The sequence below is a fragment of the Mustelus asterias genome, chromosome 20, assembly GCF_964213995.1.
Source record: "Mustelus asterias chromosome 20, sMusAst1.hap1.1, whole genome shotgun sequence".
Taxonomy (NCBI): domain Eukaryota; kingdom Metazoa; phylum Chordata; class Chondrichthyes; order Carcharhiniformes; family Triakidae; genus Mustelus; species Mustelus asterias.
The window spans coordinates 28,042,742-28,066,290 of record NC_135820.1 but is presented as its reverse complement, the minus strand read 5'-3'; the positions used below and the strand labels follow the sequence as shown (position 1 = coordinate 28,066,290).

Sequence of the window (23,549 nt, the reverse complement as noted above, 5' to 3'; positions counted from 1 at the left end):
ATTTTTCTCATGTCTGCGTGGCTTTCCTCTGGGTGCTCCGGTTTCCTCCCACAGTCCAAAGATGTGCGGGTTAGGTTGATTGGCCATGCTAAAATTGCCCTTAGTGTCCTGAGATGCTTAGTGTGGTGATATAAACAGGGCCTAGTTTTAAGGCTGATAAAATTGGATATCCTAAATTAAAGAATTGAGCATTTTGAAATCAAACACAGTCACACCTCAGGCAGGCCAATTGTACAATACACAAATGTGTCTGGGCCTGACCCATCAACCACCCATCAAAGGTCGTTACACTCTACTTGAGACTTAGCAGGAGATCATGGCACCTCATTGAAATGCATCGGTCTATTGTTAGAAGCCCAGATCGGGCCAGACTTTCTGTCACCAAGAGATCCTGATAACAAGTTCAACAGCATGGAGATGGACACCTGGGGGGCGGACCCTGGTGTCCTGTCAGGCAGACATCAAGAAACCCACTGGGTATTGGAACCCCCTCCTGGGACCTCATTGGCCGGAAGCCAGAGAAGTTTCTGGAAAGGCAAGCAGGCTGGGGATAAAGGGACACACTCAGAGGCACACAGCAGCGAAGACTCGACAGGGGAGACAGCCGTGACCATTCGGAAGACTGACCAGAGAAGGAAGGAAGCAAGAAGCGGCCATCGAGACTCACCTTCGTGACGACAGACCAGAGGGACTCAGAGAATCGGGCCTGCAGTTTAACCAAGCCATCTTTACGGGTAGTATACTTGAATCTGGGGTATCCTCTCATTTTATGTGGGTAATTTAAGGGTTAATAGTGTTATTTAATAAACTTGTTGAATCTTTACTTGTGTTTGTCCTTTGTCCACCTTGCAAATAAGGGCACCGGGGTAAAACCTTGGAGTAAGTAAACTGGTTGAAAGTATCTGAGAATTAACAGGTACAACAGTAGGTTAGAGGGATTATCGGGTAAATATGTAGGGATGTGGGGTAGGGCATGGGTGGGATTGTGGTCGGTGCAGACTCGATGGACCAAATGGCCTCTTTCTGCACTGTAGGGTTTCTATGATAACATCATCCACAGTAACAAACTCCATACGGTGTTGTGTACTCACCACACTTGACATCACTCACTGAGGTCCCCGGTTTGCTTTCTATCAATCCAAGCAGTGCACAGCTGAAAAGAAACAAATGGCCCTTAGAACCAAACGAGACTGTCCTTCCCCTCCCGGTCACAGATAGTTCAGCAAAGAGCAGAATCAATCCCTGCTCTGTACTATCACTCATCTTTAAGTTTAAGTTTTTAAGTTTATTTATTAGTGTCACAAGTTGGCTTATATTAGCACAGCAATGAAGTTACTGTGAAAATCCCCCAGACGTCACACTCCAGCACCTGTTCGGGTACACTGAGGGAGAATTTAGCATAGCCAATGCACGTAACCAGCACATCTTTCAGACTTTGGGAGGAAACCGGAGCACCCGGAGGAAACCCACGCAGACACAGGAAGAACTGCAGACTCCGCACAGACAGTGACCCGAGCCGGAAATCGAACCTGGGTCCCTGGAGCTGTGAGGCAGCAGTGCTAACCATTGTGCCTCCATTCTTTATTTAAAATGGAGGTTTATAGCTGCACTAACTGAGGGCGGGGAACATACAGCCAGATTTCCTGCTCCTAATCACTAGCCAGGAGTGTGCAGGTGTGAACATATGCAAAGAACAGGATTGCACTCAGTTGCTGGGGTTTTCAGCTCCATTCTCCTCTCCCCATCATCCTCAGTGCATCATTCTCTAGGTGCCAGCCACCCCTCACCCGAGTGCCCATCCTTCAGGTGAAGGCCGAAACGGTGAGTGTCGGCCATCTGTACCAGCCGGGGGAGAATCACAGCCAGACACAATCTTATTTTCTCGCCCCAACATCTGCACATTCGCACTGAGAGCAGGCCCCTGATTAGCAACTGGGGGCAGGGTGCCTTGGGTCAGTAGCCCAGCAACATGGAGGTCAGCTAACTCAGCACAAACATTGCATCAAACTCATGAACGTCATGGCCTCGAAACGTTAGCTCTTTTCTCTCCTTACAGATGTTGTCAGACCTGCTGAAATTTTCCAGCATTTTCTCTTTGGGTTTCAGATTCCAGCATCTGCAGTAATTTGCTTTTATGATGAAAGTCTTCCCCTGAATATCTTGTACCAGAGAAACATGGGAAATAGGAGTGAGAGCAGGCCATTTGGCCCCTCGAGCCTGCTCTGTCATTCAACCAGATTATGGATGATCTACCACAACATCATTTTCCCCACACCACCCCACGATCCCTTGGTATCTGAAATCCATCAATCTGTGTTTTGAACATACTGTATGACTGAGTCTCCACATTAGTCTGAGGTAAAGAATTCCAAAGATTTACCACCCTCTGAAAGAGAAATTCCTCCTCATCTCACTCCGAGCTGGTCTGACTCATTCTCAGACTGTGTCCCCTCGTTCTACATTCCCAGCCAGTGGAAACATCCTTCCTACATTTACTCTGTTGGACTCTGTAAGAATGTTCTCTGAGTTACATCACTTCTCATTCTTTAAACTCAAAAGAATACATGCCTGTTTCCTCAACATTGCCCATTAGGACAGTTCCACCATCTCAGCAATCAGTTCAGTGAACGTTCGCTGCATTCCCTGTACTTCCTTAGGTAATGAGACCAAAACTGTACAATTACCAGAGAATCCATAGAATCTCTACTGTGCAGAAGGCGACAGTTTGGTCCATCGAGTCCACGCTGATTCTCCAATAGAGCATCTTACCCGGCCCACCCCACCCCTACACCACCTGTCCCCTCCCTCACCCTACCCCCATAAACCTGCACATTTAATATGGCTAATCCACTTAACCTGCACATCTTTGGACTGTGGAAATAAATCGGAGCACCCGGAGGAAACCCACACAGACACAGGGAGAATGTGCAAACTCCACACAGACACCCAAGGCCAGAATCAAACCCGGGTCCATGGCGCTGTGAAGGGTCAGTGCTAACCACTGTGCCACCCTTCAGGTGCAGTCTCTCCAAGGTTCTGTACAATTGCAGCAAGACATTGCCCCGTACTCAAATCCTCCTGCAATAAAGGCCACACCTGGCCGTGCATTTATCAACTGAGTCAGTGGGAAAGTGATTGGGATTTTTTTTAGCCACATTCCCACACCAGATTTCACCTAACGACATTGATTCTCAATCCTCCAGCAACAGAGTAACTGTACTGGAAAGTCAACAATTCTGAATTGAACCATTTTTGTAGTAAAGGTTCTTGGAACCACAAACCTACAATTTGTTAAAATTCTTACAGCTAGATACACTCCACATCTGTAAAGCCTTGATTCTTGTCACTCATGTCCACATTTATAATGGAAACTATGGAAACATGTCACGCTGTAATTATAACCTCCAGTCAGTAGGGGTACCCCAATCAACTCCACTTCCCAAATTGTCATGAGTTTTGCCTTCTAAAGAAAATATAATTTCATAATATAAAACATAAAATATAATTTAAAATAAATGTTTTATATAAGAATAAGGATGGAATATACCACTGTAAAAACGATACTGGTGTATTACTGTACACCTTGACCTTATTTTCCCTGCAGTCTAATCAGGCTCAATTAAAGCCTACACTTAATTTCGACCCATCAAGTTGCAATGCCACGAGAGATCGATTAGGGAAATATAGATTGACAGCTTCATTGTCAAAAACATATATTTGCAGTTACATTTTCTCAAGTGCTGATGCATTTTGATTGCATGGTGCTTGCAGAGAGAACTCATTAAGATATCCGGGTTTCTTACCATGACTTTTCTTGCAGTTGGTACAATGAGTCAAGGGTCATGTCAGGTGAGGTTGTCATGCTTTGTGGTCAGTGAGTGGTTTGGTGAGAAAGTGGCGTGAGCTCGGGGGCGGGGGGGGGGAATCATTTTTGTGCTGAGAGAGTCTCCAGACAACTCCTGCTGCTGGGACACTGGAGCAGTAGTACTGTTATTGCCCTAACAGTGGCAGCAAAGCACAGCTGGCAGAAACATGACTACATTCAATTAAAGGGCCATGAAGTTAACTCGTTGGGTTTTCTCTGAGCCACAGTGCCACAATCTCCACCACTGACAGAGCAAGTCTCAAATCCAAACCAACCAGTACAGGGAAATCAGACCTCAGGCAGTTGGCATCAATCTGATCCACACCAGCCACCCAGCCAACTGAGCCAACCGGCCCTACAAGAAATCCGAGTCACTTTTCCATGTATGTTATACTCTGGAGCTATGGACAGTGATGGTAGAGGCTCAAATTTCTTTTCATCATATAGCTGACCAGGAATCTCTCCCGCTCTTAACACCTGCCATTGGCGTGTGTGAAAATGGAGGGCTGTGACAAGGCTGTTCCTCAGGGATCAGTACTGGGAACATTGCTGTTTGATATATATGATTTGAAGGAAAATGTAACTGGTCTGATTAGTAAGTTTGCGGATAGCAATGAGGACCATCAGAGGATACAGCAGGATATAGATTAGTTGGAGACTTGGCCGGAGAGATAGCAGATGGAGTTTAATCCGGACAAATGTGAGATAATGCATTTTGGAAGGTCTAATACAGATAGGAAATATAGAGTAAATGGCAGAACCCTTAAGAGTATTGATAGGCAAAGGGATCTGGGTGTACAGGTACACAGGTCACTGAAAGTGGCATCGCAGATGGAGAAGGTAGTCAAGAAGGCATACGGCATGCTTGCCTTCATAGGTCGGGGCATTGAGTTTAAAAATTGACAAGTCATGTTGCAGATTTATAGAACCTTAGTTCGGCCACACTTGGAATATAGTGTTCAATTCTGGTCGCCACGCTACCAGAAGGATGTGGAGGCTTTGGAGAGGGTACAGAAAAGATTTACCAGGATGTTGCATGGTATGGAGGACATTGACTATGAGAGAAGTTGGAGAATCTTGGTTTGTTCTCACTGGAACGATGGAGGTTGAGGGGAGACCTGATAGAAGGCAGACTTTTGTCTGTTTCCATAACTAGTAATTCCTGGAACAGGTCACTAGTCTGTCTCCAGGCGCTTATAGCTGGAGGGGAGCCACTCTGCATCAAATGTGACTGACCAGGAGTCTCTCCCACGCTTACCACCAGCCATTGGTGTGTTTGGAAAAATTTACAGGTTGATACTCAACCTGTTTGACCGCGTTATGAACACACCTTCCTTGGCCATTAAGTCCTGGGGTGGGACTCGAACCCGGAGCTTCTGGCTCAGAGGGACGTTACCCTCTGCGCCACAAGACCTTCTCCTGCAGACTTTTACAATGAAAATATTACAAGATCTCTGCTATTAGCACATTCAGAGATTCCAGGCTGGTTCCAGATTTTAAGAAGTGTTGCGAAGTTGGGTGGAGTAATTGTAGATTGGGAGTTAGAATTTGATGTTTGTAAAATGCTAGAGGGGAAAGTACTGCATGGTCCCATTAAAAGGTGGTGTTTTTTCTGCAACTTAAAAATTTAAAATACAAGTACATATAGAGCCCCAAACTGAAACATTTGTATCGAAAGGCCTAATAGCAGTTTTACCAAGACAACAGGCAGTCTTCACATCCGTATGGGGAGGGATGAGAACTGCCGTTAGGATAACAGAGATGAACTCCCGCGGAAGGCAGTAGGGGCGGCATTTTAGCATCAGATATTCTAGGTCCGGGAAGCAGAAACTTGCCAGTGTTGCTACGTCTAGGCAACGCAAGGTGTTGATTATGAGGCAGGCCCCACCTCCCCTAGCCTTGCCTGAGGCCACTGTATGGTCCATTTGGTGGATTGAGAAGCCCTCTGGTTGTAGGGCACAATGTATATTCACACACATGCACAAACATTTCCATGTGTACATACAAGTGTAGGTACACATGCTTACATATGTACAGATACTACAAACACACATGTACATACAAATAAGCACACAGACATATACACATATGCAAACATGCAGATATATACACATTGTACATATATGCACATACATACATATATCTGTGTACACACACACACATGCATACACACTAGAGCACACATACACACATTCAGTCTAGGCTACACAGCATTATAAGCCAGAAGAAATGGTAACAAATTGCCTATAAAAATGCACAAGTGCTGTTTTATCAAAATTAATTTAAATAATAACCAGTTATAAAAAGTATTGTTTATTTTTCAAAATGGCATCACAGCCATTCTTTGTTCACCGTTAGGGTTTCTTGGGTGTCTTTGTATGCGGGATATTCAGGGCGTGTATATATGCATGTTTGTGTATGTATGTGTGCATGCATGCACATTTATGTGTGTGTGTATATGTGTGTAAGTATATATGCATGCATGTGTGTGTTTAAACTTGTTTGTGTGTTTATTCGTGTGTGTGTGTTGGAGGGATGTAATGAGCAGATATGTCCATGGCTACAGCTACATTCAATTGAAATTTAAGATAACCGATCTTTTACAGGATTTCAGTGTTTGGTTCCCATGTGATCAGATGTTCAAACCAGCAGAGGGAGCTAGCCCTGGAGGTAAAATTGCCATTGATGGGGGTAGGCTCCTGAAGCAATGGATTGATGTATAAGCAAATTTTAAAATGTGCCTTAACAAAGGAATAAAGGGACAGAGAAATCCTACTCCCTCTTCTCTTCCAAACACAGCCATTATCCCCAATATTCACCACCATTTTCCAACTAAAGTTTGATTTTGCAGAATCTACTCAGTCCACAATATTCCTGATGATGCATTCATATCATAGAATCCCTACAGTGCAGGAGGCTCATTGAACCTGCACTGATGACAATCCCACCCAGGCCTTATCCCCATAACCCCATGTATTTACCTTGATAATCCCCCTGAAACTAAGGGTCAATTGTCCTTATTGCATGGCAACAGCATGGCCAATCTACCTAACCCACACATCTTTTGGACTGTGGGAGGAAACCGGAGCACCCGGAGGGAATCCACGTAGGGAAGAGTGGGCAAACTCCAGACAGTAACCCAAGGCTGGAATTGAACTCGGGTCCCTGGCACTGTGAGGCGTCTATGGTAGTCATGATGTGGAGATGCCGGCGTTGGACTGGGGTAAACACAGTAAGAAGTTTAACAACACCAGGTTAAAGTCCAACAGGTTTATTTGGTAGCAAAAGCCACACAAGCTTTCGGAGCTGCAAGCCCCTTCTTCAGGTGAGTGGCCCCTGAAGAAGGGGCTTGCAGCTCCGAAAGCTTGTGTGGCTTTTGCTACCAAATAAACCTGTTGGACTTTAACCTGGTGTTGTTAAACTTCTTACTGTGAGGCAGCAGTGCTAACCACTGTGCCACGGTGCTGCCCCATTCTGCAACCTAATACCCCAGTCATGAATTGTGAACACCCACTGCTTGGGTATCAGGGACCAGAGGGAATTAACTTATCATATTATAGATTACAAACTCTCCAGGAATTAATGAATAATCCCCAGGCCAGCAATGCAGGAGAAAAACCATAAAAAGTAAGTGAACATTCTGACTGTGAACTATAAAAATATTGAATTTGAGAAAGAAAACAGCAACATAATTATTGCAGAAGATATAGGAAAGAGAGTGTGAATGTGTGTGTGTGAGAATGTGTGTGTGTTTGATTGATGTGGAGTGACGCCCCTCAAGCTATAAGCCCCTGGGGACAGACCATTGAGCTGTTCCAGGAATAATTGGCTACAGATGAAAGTCTGACCTATGCACTGCCAATGTGTGGAAAGGTTGAGAGAGAGAGAGAGAGAGTGACTTTCTCACCTGATCCTTCTATTCCTTGATACTCGGAGGTTCAAAGCCATGGCCAGAATTATTGTCTGGAAACAATACACATCTTTTTAACCGGTGCCTAATGCTCTCTCCACTCATGTACCTTTAAGACTTGATTACCTGTAAAGACTCACATTCCACCCATTATCTTGTAAATTGAGTTTGTGTCTTTATATGCCCTGTTTGTGAACACAAGTCCTCACTCACCTGAAGAAGGGGCTTGGGGCTCCGAAAGCTTGTGGCTTTTGCTACCAAATAAACCTGTTGGACTTTAACTTAGTGTTGTTAGACTTCTTACAGAATTTTCCAGCCATTCACGCCGGTGGGATTCTCTGTTCCTGCTGCAGTAAACAGCGATTTGACCAAGCGCCAAATTCTCCATCCTCGCTTGCAGTGGCAACAGGGCATGGATGATTGGAAGATTCTGCTACATATCTATCTCAGCCTTGAATATACTCAATACTTGAGCAATCACAGCATTGAAGAGTTAGATTATTCCAAAGATTCACAACACTGAAATAAAATCTCTCCTCATCTCAGTTCAAAATAACTGCTCCTACATTTGGAGATTGTAACTCCTAGTTCTAGATTCTTCAGCCAGAAAAAAACATTCTAACATGGCTACATGGTTAGCACTGCTGCCTCACAGCGCCAGGGACCCGGGTTTGATTCCTGGCTTGGGCCGTTCTCCCCGTATCTGCGTGGGTTTCCTCCGGGTGCTCCAGTTTCCTCCCACAGTCCGAAAAATGTGCTGGATAGGTGCATTGGCCATGCTAAATTCTCCCTCAGTGTACCCGAACAGGTGCCGGAGTGTGGCGACTAGGAGATTTTCACAGTAACTTAATTGCAGTGTTAATGTAAGCCTACTTGTGACACTAATAAACAAAATTTTAAACTTTAAACATCCTTCCAGTATCGATTCCGTCAAGCCCCTCAGGACTTGTATATTCTCCAACGATATCACCTCTTTTTTTTTTTAAATTGTACAGAATATAGTTCTAGTCTATTTAATAACAACTTGCTGTGTGAAATAATTCTCTGCACCTTCACTTTGGTTTGTTTGCTAATGGTCTGAAATCTGCATCCTCTGCTCACCATTGTAAAGAGTTTCTCCTGATTTAATGTATTTAAACCCCTCATCATTTTAAACACCCGATTAAATTTCCCTTAGCCTTTTTTACCCCAAGGAGGATGATCCCAGTTTCTCCAACCTGTCCATATGAACTGAAGTCTCTCATCCTTGGCATCATTCTAGTAAATCTCCGCTGCACACTCCCCAAGGCCTTGGAATCCTTCAAGTGCATGGCACCTGAATTTGGCAAAATACTCCAGCTGGGGCCTGGCCAATGGTTTATAAATGTTGAGGATAGCACCCCCCCCCCCCCCACCCCCCAGCATCATCCAGACAGGTATTGAAGAGTTGCTGTTCCAGGAAGATGGCCAAATTGGATGGCCAATGACAGAGTGGCAGAGCAGGAGGAGGCTATGGGGTAGTTGGAGGCAAGAGGTCATGTGATGAAACCTCCAGAAACATGTCCAATTAGAGTTGGAAACCCTAATCCCCAAACACAGAGCTACCCTGCAAATCAGTAAGCTTCTACGTAGGCAACCATGATAACCAGGAGTGAAGGGAGGGTCTGTTCCATCTTTCCTGTGAAGCTCTGGTCTGATGCTTAATTTAATCTTGGATACTTACTCCATCCACTTCCTGCAGGTCTCAGTTAAGGATGTCACATTTGAATAGAATCCGAATTTGCAATCCTCGCACACAGTTGCCTGGTTCTTTCGATCACCTAGTCAAATGATTAATGAAATTGACACGGTTACAAAGTAACCAGAAACTATTGTCACACCTAACCTGTTGGGTTGTTACCTGAAGGTTTCAAACCCAATGTCATTTTGGATGCTAAGTACCCATGCAAAAAGCACAGGTATCAGCTATCCAGAAAATCCTACAAATAATTCATGGAATCTGAAGAAGGGAAAGGGTTAATGTTTTTTTTGTACTCAATGTATTTTGTACCTAAAAGGTTGAACTTTGTACCTGGAATGTATCACAAACATAACCCTTCCTTATGGCTAGTCTCCCCTTTGTTTATATTGCTCCTGGTAGTAGTATAAGCCATTTGTTCATGGTTTCATCTTTAACTTTTAGTAGTAGAAGCCATTTGTTCATGGTTCCCTTGCTTGTTTATATCATTCTGATAAAACAGACAGTTAAATGTAAATGTAGGGTTGTAAGTCTTACTTTTTCCATAGGCTTGTGTGTGATTTAAACAAAGGAAGCAGCTACCAAATGGTGGAGTGCGAGAATGGCCGTTTGAAGGAGGACTCCCACTGGGACAGCTGCAATCGCACACAGTCACTTCAAAGGAAAGGCCGCGGGAAGAGCAGGGGACCAGAGGTGGCACCTTGACTACAACGACCAGGAGAATTGTGCTTTATGACCCAAGGATACCAGATAGTCTCTAACCATGATCCAGAGACTATCAGAAGCTGTTAAAGGAACTATAATTTATGATCAAGGACTGTTAACTGGACTTTGCTTCATGACTTGTATTGGGAACCCTGATGTATAAAGGTCCACGCTTCTTGTGTTCAGAGAGAACTTTGGCTTCCGCTTTCAAGGGGTCAAGTTCTCCCTCAAGCTTATGAGAATAAAGCCTGACTGTATTTTGACTCATACCAGCCTCAAGAGGTATATTTACCGACTTCAGAATCAAAGAAACATATAACACAGAAAGTGACCACTTGGCCATTATGTCCTGGCCAGCTCTTTGAAAGTACTTTCCAATTTGTTCTTCTCCCCTTCTCTTTCCCCAAGGCTCTGCAATTTTGTTTCAATTAGAAATCCAATTTCCATTTGAAAGTTACTGTTCAGTCTGCTCCCACCATCCTTTCCAGCTGAGAACAACTCAATGCCTGAAAATAATTCACCTCATCTCACCTCTGGTTCGTTTTGCCAATGATCTTAAATTTGTCTGTTCAGGTTAAAGATTACCATTCCCCCTCCCCCTGCCCCCCCCCCTTGAAAATTATCTACTCTAATCAAACATAATCTAATAATTTATTCAAAAAATGTCTTTCTCGGAAGTTGGCCACAGATCTAAGTAAATGCACCAAGCTTTCTCCTTTTATCAGACGATTTCTGATTTTCAAGCCAGGAATTCCTGGCAGTAACAGCACTTTAACCAACTGACATGGGCCTGAGCTATATTGATCGAACAGGCCCCATTTTTGACTGGTAGACCGTACCAAGTGACCAGGTGGAGTTGTGGTCGGTGCAGACTCGATGGGCCGAATGGCCTCCTTCTGCACTGTAGGGATTCTAACATACACCTCTTGGAGCACTAAGGGGCAATTTAGCATGGCCAACCCACCTAACCTGCACATCTTTGGACTGTTCTGTTAATGGATGTTGAATATCAGGTATTTGAAAGCAATAAGGTGAACAGGTGCTGGGTATTGAAGAGTTAATTATACTCGGGTGTGTGTATAAAAGGTCAGCCAGCACTTGGTATCAGAGTTAGCATGGAAACGCAAGCTCTGCGGCTAGCAATAAACAGTCTCGACCAAGGCATGTCAGGCTTGAGACAGTTCATGGTCTTCCTGGGCCACACTGGCTGAGAGAGCAGACAGACAACTTCATCCACCGCCTGTCACCCAGCTAGCCACTGAGAGCCCATGGTATAGGCCTGGCTTCTATTCCCCATCCTGCTCCTGGAGAGGTCGACCAGCACGTGGTTGCTGGAACATCTCACTCACGAGCACAATATGGTCAACATCATACAATTTAAGGTCTAGAACAAGTTGAATAAAGCATGGGTTTATCAAACCCACTCCTTCCACAGATATAACCCATTATTGGCTACCTTAATCATTCATAATCATAATCAAGCTTCCAAGTTAAATTGCAGAATGATAGTTTCCTCGTCCCAAAAGGCCTTCAGCAAAACTGGCGACCATTCCAGCCAATGCTCCAACCCTTACCTGAGATTTTGACTTCTTGTCCAGGAGGGCATTTCTTATCATGTTCACAGACCTCACAGTCTTCATTAGGACAGTGCATTCCAAACTTACACAGGCACTCGACATCCTTTACCTCGTCACCAGCTGTTATTACTTCAAAGCCTCCTAAAGAAATCACAGAAAGAGGACGAACATTAGATCCCAGACACAGAGCAGAATACATGGAGATAAAGGCGAGAAGAGGGGTGTCCTACTTGCTACATTTCTCAGACCTATCCCGAATCCCTCCTCTCCCCCTCTCTCTCTCATTGCTGCCACCGGATCAGGAATCAATCCGATTCTCTTTTGAATATTTAAGTTGTATCAGTGTTTGTTACACTTGGTGGAATGACTGCTACGAATCCACTTGGCATGGGTCACCTTCACTCACCAGCTGCAAATTCCCACCCTGCCAAAATGCAGCAGCCTCCTCAGCAGTATTCGACTATGGCAAGGTCTGCAAGACATAACAGGCTACAAAATGAAGGCATGTAAAATCGCCGGCTCCAACACACCCCTCCCTGATGACCTCAATGCATTCTATGCCCGTTTTGAGCAAGAGGTCAGCGAGAGCATGCCTTCCATCCTGGAAGCCCTGGATGAACCTGTATCTGGGGCCTCCATTGCAGATGTCAGAGCAGCTTTCTTGAAGGTCAACCCACGGAAAGTAACTGGCCCGGATGGGGTACCCGGACTGCACTCAGATCCTGCGCGGATCAGCTGGCGGGGGATCTAAGTGCATCACAGACATCTTCAACCTCTCTTTACAACAGTCTGAGGTCTCTATCTGCTTCAAGAAGCCGACCACATTCCTGGTACTTAAGAAAAACCAAGCAGCGTGCCTTAATGACTATCGGCCGGTGGCTCTGACATCCATCATTATGAAGTGCTTCGAAAGATTAGTCATGGCATGAATGAATTCCAGCCTCCCAGACTACCTGGATCCACTACAGTTTGCCTACCGCCGCAACAGGTCCACAGACATCATTTCTCTAGCCCTGCACTCAACCCTGGAACACCTAGATAACAAAGACACCTATGTCAGACTCCTATTTACTGACTACAGCTCAGCCTTCAACACCATCATTCCCACAAAACTCATCTCCAAACTCCGTGGCCTGGGCCTCGGCACCTCCCTCTGCGTCTGGATCCTGAACTTCCTAAATCACAGACCACAATCAGTAAAGATAGGCAACAACACCTCCTCCACGATCATCCTCAACACCGGTGCCCCACAAGGCTGTGTTCTCAGCACCCTACTATACTCTTTATACATCTATGGCTGTGCGGCCAAATTCCCCTCCAATTCGATTTTCAAGTTTGTTGACGACACCACCGTAGTGGGTCGGATCTCAAACAATGATGAGACAAAGTACAGGAATGTGATAGAGAATCTGTTGAACTGGTGCGGCAACAATAATCTCTCCCTCAATGTCAACAAAACGAAGGAGATTGTCATTGACTTCAGGAAGCGTAAAGGACAACATGCCCTTGTCTACATCAATGGGGACAAAGTAGAAAGGGTCGAGAGCTTCAAGTTTTTAGGCGTCCAGATCACCAACAATCTCTCCTGGTCCCCCCATGCCGACACTATAGTTAAGAAAGCCCCTACTGTGAGAAAGCCTCTACTTTCTCAGAAGACTAAGGAAATTTGGCATGTCAGCTATAACTCTGACCAACTTTTACAGATGCACCACAGAAAGCATTCTTTCTGGTTGTATCACAGCTTGGTATGGCTCCTGCTCTGCCCAAGACCGCAAGGAACTACAAAAGGTCATGAATGTAGCCCAATCCATCACACAAACCAGCCTCCCATCCATTGACTCTGTCTACACTTCCCGCTGCCTCGGCAACACAGCCAGCATAAATAAGGACCCAACGCACCCCGGACATTCTCTCTTCCACCTTCTTCCTTCGGGAAAAAGATACAAAAGTCTGAGGTCATGAACAGCTTCTTCCCTGCTACTGTTAGACTTTTGAATGGACTTACCTTGCATTAAGTTGATCTTTCTCTACACCCTAGCTATGACTGTAACACTACATTCTGCACTCGCTCGTTTCCTTCTCTTTGAACGGTATGTTTTGTCTGTATAGCATAGAACAGTACAGCACAGAACAGGCCCTTCGGCCCACGATGTTGTGCCGAGCTTTATCTGAAACCAAGATCAAGCTATCCCACTCCCTATCATCCTGGTGTGCTCCATGTGCCTATCCAATAACCGCTTAAATGTTCCTAAAGTGTCTGACTCCACTATCACTGCAGGCAGTCCATTCCACACCCCAACCACTCTCTGCGTAAAGAACCTACCTCTGATATCCTTCCTGTATCTCCCACCACGAACCCTATAGTTATGCCCCCTTGTAATAGCTCCATCCACCCGAGGAAATAGTCTTTGAACGTTCACTCTATCTATCCCCTTCATCATCTTATAAACCTCTATTAAGGCTCCCCTCAACCTCCTCCGTTCCAGAGAGAACAGCCCTAGCTCCCTCAATCTTTTCTCATAAGGCCTACCCTCCAAACCAGGCAGCATCCTGGTAAATCTCCTCTGCACTCTTTCCAGCGCTTCCACATCCTTCTTATAGTGAGGTAACCAGAACTGCACACAATATTCCAAATGTGGTCTCACCAAGGTCCTGTACAGTTGCAGCATAACCCTACGGCTCTTAAACTCCAACCCCCTGTTAATAAAATCTAACACACTATAGGCCTTCTTCACAGCTCTATCCACTTGAGTGGCAACCTTCAGAGATCTGTGGATATGGACCCCAAGATCTCTCTGTTCCTCCACAGTCTTCAGAACCCTACTTTTGACCCTGTAATCCACATTTAAATTTGTCCTACCAAAATGAATCACCTCACATTTATCAGGGTTAAACTCCATCTGCCATTTTTCAGCCCAGCTTTGCATCCTATCTATGTCTCTTTGCAGTCTACAACAGCCCTCCACCTCATCCACTACTCCACCAATCTTGGTGTCATCAGCAAATTTACTGATCCACCCTTCAGCCCCTTCCTCCAAGTCATTAATAAAAATCACAAAGAGCAGAGGACCAAGCACTGATCCCTGTGGCACTCCGCTAGCAACCTGCCTCCAGTCCGAAAATTTTCCATCCACCACCATCCTTCGATCAGATAGCCAGTTACCTACCCAATCGGCCAACTTTTCCTCTACCTCACATCTCCTTACTTTCATCATAAGCCGACCATGGGGGACCTTATCAAACGCCTTACTAAAATCCATGTATATGACATCAACTGCCCTACCTTCATCAACACACTTAGTTACCTCCTCAAAAAATTCTATCAAATTTGTGAGGCACGACTTGCCCTTCACGAATCCGTGCTGACTATCCCGGATTAATCCGCATCTTTCTAAATGGTCGTAAATCCCATCCCTAAGGACCTTTTCCATCAACTTACCAACCACCGAAGTAAGACTAACCAGTCTATAATTACCAGGGTCATTCCTATTCCCTTTCTTAAACAGAGGAACAACATTCGCCGCTCTCCAGTCCTCTGGCACCATCCCCGTGGACAGTGAGGACCCAAAGATCAAAGCCAAAGGCTCTGCAATCTCATCCCATGCCTCCCAAAGAATCCTAGGATATATTTCATCAGGCCCAGGGGACTTATCGACCTTCAGTTTATTCAAAACTGCTAGTACATCCTTCCTCCCAACATCTACTTCCTCCAGCCTATTAGCCTGTAACACCTTCTCTTCCTCAAAAACATGGCCCCTCTCCTTGGTGAACACTGAAGAAAAGTATTCATTCATCACCTCTCCTATCTCGACTGACTCCATACACAAGTTCCCACTACTGTCCTTGACCGGCCCTAACCTCACCCTGGTCATTCTTTTATTCCTCACATAAGAGTAAAAAGCCTTAGGGTTTTCCTTGATCCGACCCGCCAAGGACTTCTCATGTCCCCTCCTAGCTCTCCTAAGCCCCTTTTTCAGCTCATTGCTTGCTAACTTGTAACCCTCAATTGAGCCATCTGAACCTTGTTTCCTCATCCCTACATAAGCTTCCCTCTTCCTTTTTACAAGTGCACAAGAAACAATACTTTGTTAATACATGTGATAATAATAAATCAAATCAAGTATTGTTGGTGTTGGAGTTGTTCTGAAGGTGATGGGAAGCACTAAGAGCAGTGTTATTGCTGGGAGTTATTCTGAAGGTGATGGGGAGCACAGTAAGAGCAGTATTATTGGTGTTGGAGTTGTTCTGAAATATAGGGACAAAGCAATGAAAAGTAGTGGCTGTGACCAGCACAGCTGGAAATTGCATGAGGAACAGATCCAGCTGTAAAAGTGGAACAGAACCACACCAATCTCTATCCTCAATAAAAGGCTACTTGTTTATCTTCTTTGATTTGAAGTCATCAGTGCAGAATGAACTCACATTGGAACCCTCACCCACTGGAGAATGAAGGAGTAGCCTGCCCATTCCACTGGCCAGAGAGCCAAAGGAACAGTTTTCAAACCTTCACCTGACTCACCACATGTGACAAAACACATTCACTGAGAAGCAGCTCCAAAGCAGCTCTCACGTATCCGCACTCCCACCACTGTTTGAGGTTGATGTACCACATCCTGTAGCAATTGCCTTTAGAATGCATTTTCAAGTTACCGAGAGTCAATGTATAGTCTGCAATTTCCTCATTCTCCCCATTACTTTCCATTTCTAGCCCACCTATTCCACAGATCCAATATGATGGTCAGTGTGTCACGCATATTCCAAAATAAAGGGACAGGGGCCTCCTGCCATATTGATATGGACGTCCAACACCCATGCCCCAAGCAGGCATTAGGTCTGTCCATTTGCACGTTTGAGGTCCCTTTTGCAGAATTGGGTTGACTTGGACAGTCAGTGCTAGTTCAAAAAGCTAAGTGCATGTGGCCTAACCAGTATCCCTTAAAGCGATCACTGCAGATCACCACTTAAATGTTGTTTTAAAAATACCTACCCGAGTACACTGAGTGCTCTCCTTTCAAACCATCATTCAACATAGAGTTTTACCTCTGTGGAGTAGCAGGGTGTTGAGTGTTTACAGACAAGGAGGTGACCAAAGACTTCATTAAGTAAGAGATGAATTTTGGAAAACTGTTTCAAGGCAGAGATTGAGAAGGACAAAAGACAGATTTGTCTTTACCTTGCAGCTTTCACAAACTCAGGATGTCCTTAAGTACTTTACAGCCAATTAAATACTTTTTCAAGTGTCTGCTGTACCTAGGGAACGTGGCAGTCAATTTGCACACAGCAAGTTCCCAAAATAGCAATTTGACAATGACCAATTTCACTGTTGTTGGTTGATGAGGTAAATATTGGCCAGGGCACTCATGAGAACTTCAAAATAGTGGCAGGAGAACTTTTACATCCACTGGTAAAAGGAGGTGGGGACGGTCCTTGTTTTAATATCTAATCCAAAAGATGGCAGGGCAGCAAATCCTCTGCCCTGCACTGCACTGAAGTGGCAGCCTAGACTTCATGCTCAAGTCTCTGGACTGGATGGTCAAATTGAATAGGAGGCTCATTGAATCACAGCTCATGCCAAGAGGTGGGCGGCACGGTAGCACAGTGGTTAGCACTGCTGCTTCACAGCTCCAGGGACCCGGGTTCGATTCCCGGCTTGGGTCACTGTCTGTGTGGAGTTTGCACATTCTCCTCGTGTCTGTGTGGGTTTCCTCCGGGTGCTCCAGTTTCCTCCCACAGTCCAAAGATGTGCGGGTTAGGTTCATTGGCCATGCTACAAATTGCCCCTTAGTGTCCTGAGATGCGTAGGTTGGAGGGATTAGTGGGTAGATATGGGGGTAGGGCCTGGGTGGGATTGTGGTCGGTGCAGACTCGATGGGCCGAATGGCCTAATTCTGTACTGTAGGGTTTCTATGATTTCTATGAAGAGGAGTTTCAGGGAAGCCAAACATATCAGCCTAAGTGGATAACTAGAGCACTCAAATCCAAGAAGATGCTAAAAGGAGAAACAACTAAGAATATTAATTGCAACCTTATTGAAACAAAGAAATAAGAAATACCTGTATGATCACAAGGTGAATGTTTCCGGCAGTGATCTTCCTTGGTCCACACAGGTTGGTAAAAGCCACTCAAACAAGGTTCGCAATTTGAATATACACTTATTTCACACTCTTTTGACATGAATGAACCTGCAAATAAATAAAACACCCACCTTCAAAGTACCATTACAATGGAAGACATAACCTCACGCAATAAGGAATTATGGCTGTGTAAGAGTCAAAGGCTTTCATTTGTAAACTGACTGAACTTACTTCCCTCCCAAACAGGTCACAGGATTCACACAATGCATGACGAAACTTGGGGACTGTTACATGGGGCAAAAGGTGGCAGCCATTTCTGGGCGGCACAGTAGCACAGTGGTTAGCACTGCTGCTTCACAGCTCCAGGGACCTGGGTTCGATTCCCAGCTCGGGTCACTGTCTGTGTGGAGTTTGCACATTCTCCTCGTATCTGCGTGGGTTTCCTCCGGGTGCTCCGGTTTCCTCCCACAGTCCAAAGATGTGCGGGTTAGGTTGATTGGCCATGCTAAAACTGCCCCTTAGTGTCCTGAGATGTGTAGGTTAGAGGGATTAGTGGGTAAAATATGCAGGGATATGGGGGTAGGGCCTGGGTGGGATTGTGGTTGATGCAGACTCGATGGACCGAATGGCCTCTTCCTGCACTGTAGGGTTTCTATGTTCATTTTGGATTCGATGACAACCCACAATCAGGACTGAGCAGTTAGTGTTATGTGATGGTATTGGCCGAGCTCTTTGACTGGTGCCATGGGATCTTTGAGCACACTAGATCTGCAATGTTCAAGGCTGAAATCCACAACCCTCTATTCTTTTACAATTATGACAATTAACAGATTCCCTGCTTCTTTGCCAATGCTTTCTATTTCTTCTCCCTCTAGAATCCCTACAGTGCAGAAGGAGGCCATTTGGCCCATCGAGTCTGTACCAACCACAATCCCACCCAGGCTCTATCTCCATAACCCCATGTATTTACCCTGCTTGTTTCCTGACACTAAGCAGCAATTTTGCCTGGCCAATCAATCAACCTAACCTGCACATCTTTGGACTCTCTTCGATACTAACACTGCACAGTGGTATCATATCTCTTGTTTTTTTTTCTCACTATCAATTCGTCCTCTTTTCTCCTATACATCTCACAAACTCAAACAGAAAGAATAGAGGTCACTTTGATCAGGTGGAATGGTGAACACCCAAACCTCCAACCTCAAAGCACTCACATTGGAGATCACTGCTGGAGATGGCGGAGTTATTTAACTACTGTTGACCATTCACAGAGAGCAACATCTACTACCACTACTATCGTGAGAGTCTGAACACCAGATCAGACTCCAGTTCTATACAATTTGCTGGGCTATATTCAATGCCGATCTGGAATCCCTTAAATGGAATGTGTTATATCCTAACAGGAATACTGACCTTGCCCTCAGAGGTATACAATTCACAAGGAAATCATATCTATCAGGGCTCTGTAACCTCTGCAATGCCAGTCATTCAAACGTTGCCCCTATACCACAGACATAATCGATTATAAATGTCATCCTGTAAAGTTGTGCTCCAACCCAACTGTTGCATCATTGATATTAAGCCCAATCTTGATATTTGTCTCTTCATCACTATCTCAGTTTTTATTGAAAGCTCTCCGTGATTGACACCGGTCCCCTTTCAGATATCTGCTAGATCACGAACCCCGCCTCCTTTAATGGCATCAGCCTGCTTCATACCATCTGCTCATTTACAATCATGCATCCACTTGCCAGCATCTACCTGCTGTTGCCTGCTCAGAGTGAGTTCCAGCAATACGTTGTTGTCCTTTTCCCTTTCTCTATTTCCAGCTGGCATTGCTGAAGCTCCCAGTCTGTGCTCTCCTCCAATCACTTTCCAGTCAAAGGAAACTACAGGGTGATGCTGGCAGTTGGGACAGTCCCAATATCCATAACAAATAATCCAATCAGCAACCCTCACCACACACCCTTTCCTGAGGAACATGAATGAAGTCCAGGATCCCACTGCGAGGAATGGTTGGTACCAAGGTGAGTCCCATCTTGTACTGGTTGCAGCACTTTGCAGAGACTGCTGCTGAAAATAAGGTGGGCAGGAACAGACTGTAGGGGCACATAGGCAGGCTGGGAAAATGGACGTGTAGATGAAATTTAATGCAGAGGTGTACAAAATGATGAATTTTGGTAGGAACGATGAGGAGAGGCAATCTGAAATAAATGGTTCAAATTTTAAGTGGGTGCAGGATTGGAGGATCGTGGGGTTGTGAGTAAATAAGTGTTGGAAAGTGGTCGGACACATTGAGGACGCTGTTAAAAAAACATGTGGGATCCTTGCTTCATTAGGAGAGGAACAGATTACAAAAGCCAGCAGTTTATCCGAATTCTCCATAAAACGCATCAGTTAGGCCCCAGCTGGGGGACTGAGCACTGCACTTTTGAACGGATGTCAAGAGACTGCAATGGGACCTACCAGCATGCTACCAGGAATGAGGGATATCAGTTTCATTTGGAGAAACTGGAACCCATTCATAAACTGGAATAACTTAAAATGAAGAAAGTTAACCGGAGATTTGATAGAGGTCTTCTTCTGTGCTGTAGCATTCTATAATTGTGAACATAGAAACCCTACAGTGCAGAAGGAGGCCATTCGGCCCATCGAGTCTGCACCGACCACAATCCCACCCAGGCCCTACCCCCACATATTTACCCGCTAATCCCTCTAACCTACGCATCTCAGGACTCTAAGGGGCAATTTTTAACCTGGCCAATCAACCTAACCCGCACATCTTTGGACTGTGGGAGGAAACCGGAGCACCCGGAGGAAACCCACGCAGACACGAGGAGAATGTGTAAACTCCACACAGACAGTGACCCGAGCCGGGAATCGAACCCAGGACCCTGGAGCTGTGAAGCAGCAGTGCTAACCACTGTGCTACCGTGCCGCCCAATTTTCAGAACATTCAGCCATCCTAACTACTGTACCAGCTCCACTAAATGTACATCTACCATCAAGGCACTGAAAAAAAACACTCCTTTGCCAGTGTCTAAAATTAGTTTGGTTTAATATCAAGATGATACAAGGATTTGATATTCAAGAACAAAGTGACGTAAAATTAGAGCCAGGCCTGTGGGGTGGTAACAGGAAGCACTTCACCATACAAAGTATAGTGAACATCCGGAAGTCACTTGCAGAAAAAAACTGATGAGGCCGAGGGCTAGATATTCATCTCCTGGTAGAGGTGATGAAAGTGGTTGGGATTATTAAAAAATTAGGAGTTTGACTGCACATTCCAATTTACTCTGTCTTCTCGGTCCACGCTATTTTTGTGTGGCCTTTTCATAGGTTGGAAAAGCCTCTGGTGCAAACCCCACACATACTCACACCTCTTCGGAGGACAGGGTGGCCATTGTGAGGACCCTATGGAATTGGAATTTCCTTCCCCATGCTTTTTTCACGTGCTGGAAGCAAGCATTAAATAAACACGCCAGATTAGAGAACGTGTGACCAGTGGGGAGGCTTTGAGGATTCAGGAACATTCTGACAGGTTATGTGTTAAATGTATTGAGTCCTTCAAATGTCACAATTAAATGCTGAATTATAATATTGCTGTGTTTTAATGTAGTGATTCACTGATCATGGGAGTCTGTCCTGCTAATATAGGTTTACCAACATTGTGTAAGTATTGACATGCATTACAGTAATTTTCTTCATGGAGAAAGTGCCATTAAAAATGCAAAACTGTAGAACAATGTGCTGGCAAACTCTCCTGTCACACTATGAACTGTAATAAAAATGTCCATCAATCTTTTGCTTTGTAAAAGTTGCCATGCTGTTGAACATATATGTTGCAGAATGTCATTTTGAGTACAGAGTGTTCTTATAAGCATTTTCCCCGATGTATTTGTTTTACTGGCAGCTGAGCATGTGCATGATTCTCACTCTGCAAGAAGGAGACCTGTAAGCAAGGCCTGTTTTACCAGTGCTCCTGTTTTCATAGTTAATACTGTTCTGCTGAGTTACTATTAAATTTGTTTATATAAAGAAGTTCCTTTTAAACAATGCATTCAACTACAGGGGCGGCACGGTAGCACAGTGGTTAGCACTGCTGCTTCACAGCTCCAGGGTCCCGGGTTCGATTCCCGGCTCGGGTCACTGTCTGTGTGGAGTTTGCACATTCTCCTCGTGTCTGCGTGGGTTTCCTCCGGGTGCTCCGGTTTCCTCCCACAGTCCAAAGATGTGCGGGTTAGGTTGATTGGCCAGGTTAGAAAATTGCCCCTTAGAGTCCTGGGATGTGTAGGTTAGAGGGATTAGCGGGTAAAATATGTGGGGGTAGGGCCTGGGTGGGATTGTGGTCGGTGCAGACTCGATGGGCCGAATGGCCTCCTTCTGCACTGTAGGGTTTCTATGTTTCTATGATTTTATGTGGTCTCAAGTCACCACATCTTTTTGGCAATGAGGAGAAAACGGCAAGGAAAGAAAGCAAAGTTTTTTGATGTTCAGCTTGAAAACACAAGGTTGCATACAGTGAGTACTTCATTTTCTTTGTGGGTTTACTTGATGGAATTTCAAGTTAGCAGCACCATGCATAGGTTCGGGTAATCAGTTAGTCCGATGCGAAAAGTGAGGACTGGACCGAATACATGGAGAGGTTGCAGCATTTCTTTTTATCAGATGGAACAGAAGATGAGGCGAAGCACCACTCGCTTCACCTGTGTGTGTGTGTGTGTGTGGGGGGGGGGGGGGGGGGGGGCGAAGGCTTCTAAGTTGATGAAGAATCCAGCCATGCCATGGAAGCCAGGGGAGATTTCATTTGCAGATTTAGTTGCTGTGGTCCAGAATCACCATAACCCGAAGACCTCAGTGATTGTTCAAGGATTCAGATATCATAGCCATTTTTAAAAAGCGGATCAATTGGTAGCTAGTTTTGTGACAGAATTACGCCAGCTTTCAGAACAGCGTAATTTTGGAGCAGTTTTAGAAGATATGATCAGAGATAGATTGGTGTTCAGTATTAACGGGGACAGCATTCAACGTCACTTGTTGGGGGAAGTCACACTGACTTTTAAGAAGACTCTAGAAACTTTGCATGGTTGCCAATAATGCTAAAGATATTCTGAAGGCTAATTTTGGTGCTCAGAAAATTTAAATTTGAAGAAGCCTCAGTCAGCTACGCATCAACTAGACAGCTCAGAGCAAGAAGGGGAGCAAGCTTACAGCATGTTTAATGCGAATGGGGCACAAGCAGTGCCTAGTTTTACCACATTCATGGTTGATGGTAAGCAAATCAAGATGGAAATGGTCGCAGGAGCCTCCGCATCCGTAATTCGTGAAGAGTCCTACAAATCAGGACTCTAACTGAACGCTAGCCCTTACTCTGGCAGAGATTCATCATCAGACACACACTGAAGAGGCCACCCCTTGTAAAGGGGTGGGAATTGTAAGTCCATATTACGTATAATAGTCAAGAAGCAAGCTTCTGTGTGGTCAAAACGAAAGAGCCAAGTTTGCTAGGGCATGACTGGCTCAGCAAAATTCCACGCGAGATCAAGTACACGTGTGTGACTGAGGATGTTGTCAATAAGTACCCGATATGTTCAAGGATGAACTGTGGACATGGTGTGGTACCACTGAAGTTGTACGCAGATCCTCAGGCTACTCCTCGCTTCATCAAACCCAAGACAGTGCCCTGTGCCATGAGAAGGCA

At 45.0% G+C, this 23,549-nt stretch overlaps 1 protein-coding gene across 3 annotated transcripts in view; it reads right to left on the bottom strand.

The window, feature by feature from the left end:
- Nucleotides 1-23,549, bottom strand: part of LOC144508455 (tumor necrosis factor receptor superfamily member 5-like) — a 61,970-nt gene that overhangs the window by 8,375 nt on the left and 30,046 nt on the right. For 2 of the 3 annotated variants that reach the window (XM_078236384.1, XM_078236385.1), the window contains exons 3-6: nucleotides 17,828-17,956; nucleotides 11,772-11,915; nucleotides 9,478-9,574; nucleotides 1,092-1,153 (exon numbers count right to left, since the gene is read on the bottom strand). In XM_078236384.1, the coding sequence (XP_078092510.1) occupies nucleotides 1,092-1,153; nucleotides 9,478-9,574; nucleotides 11,772-11,915; nucleotides 17,828-17,956 (432 nt within the window). Of the gene's footprint in view, nucleotides 1-1,091; nucleotides 1,154-9,477; nucleotides 9,575-11,771; nucleotides 11,916-17,827; nucleotides 17,957-21,226; nucleotides 21,304-23,549 lie in introns of all 3 variants that reach the window. The other variant, XM_078236386.1, reaches the window with a different exon arrangement.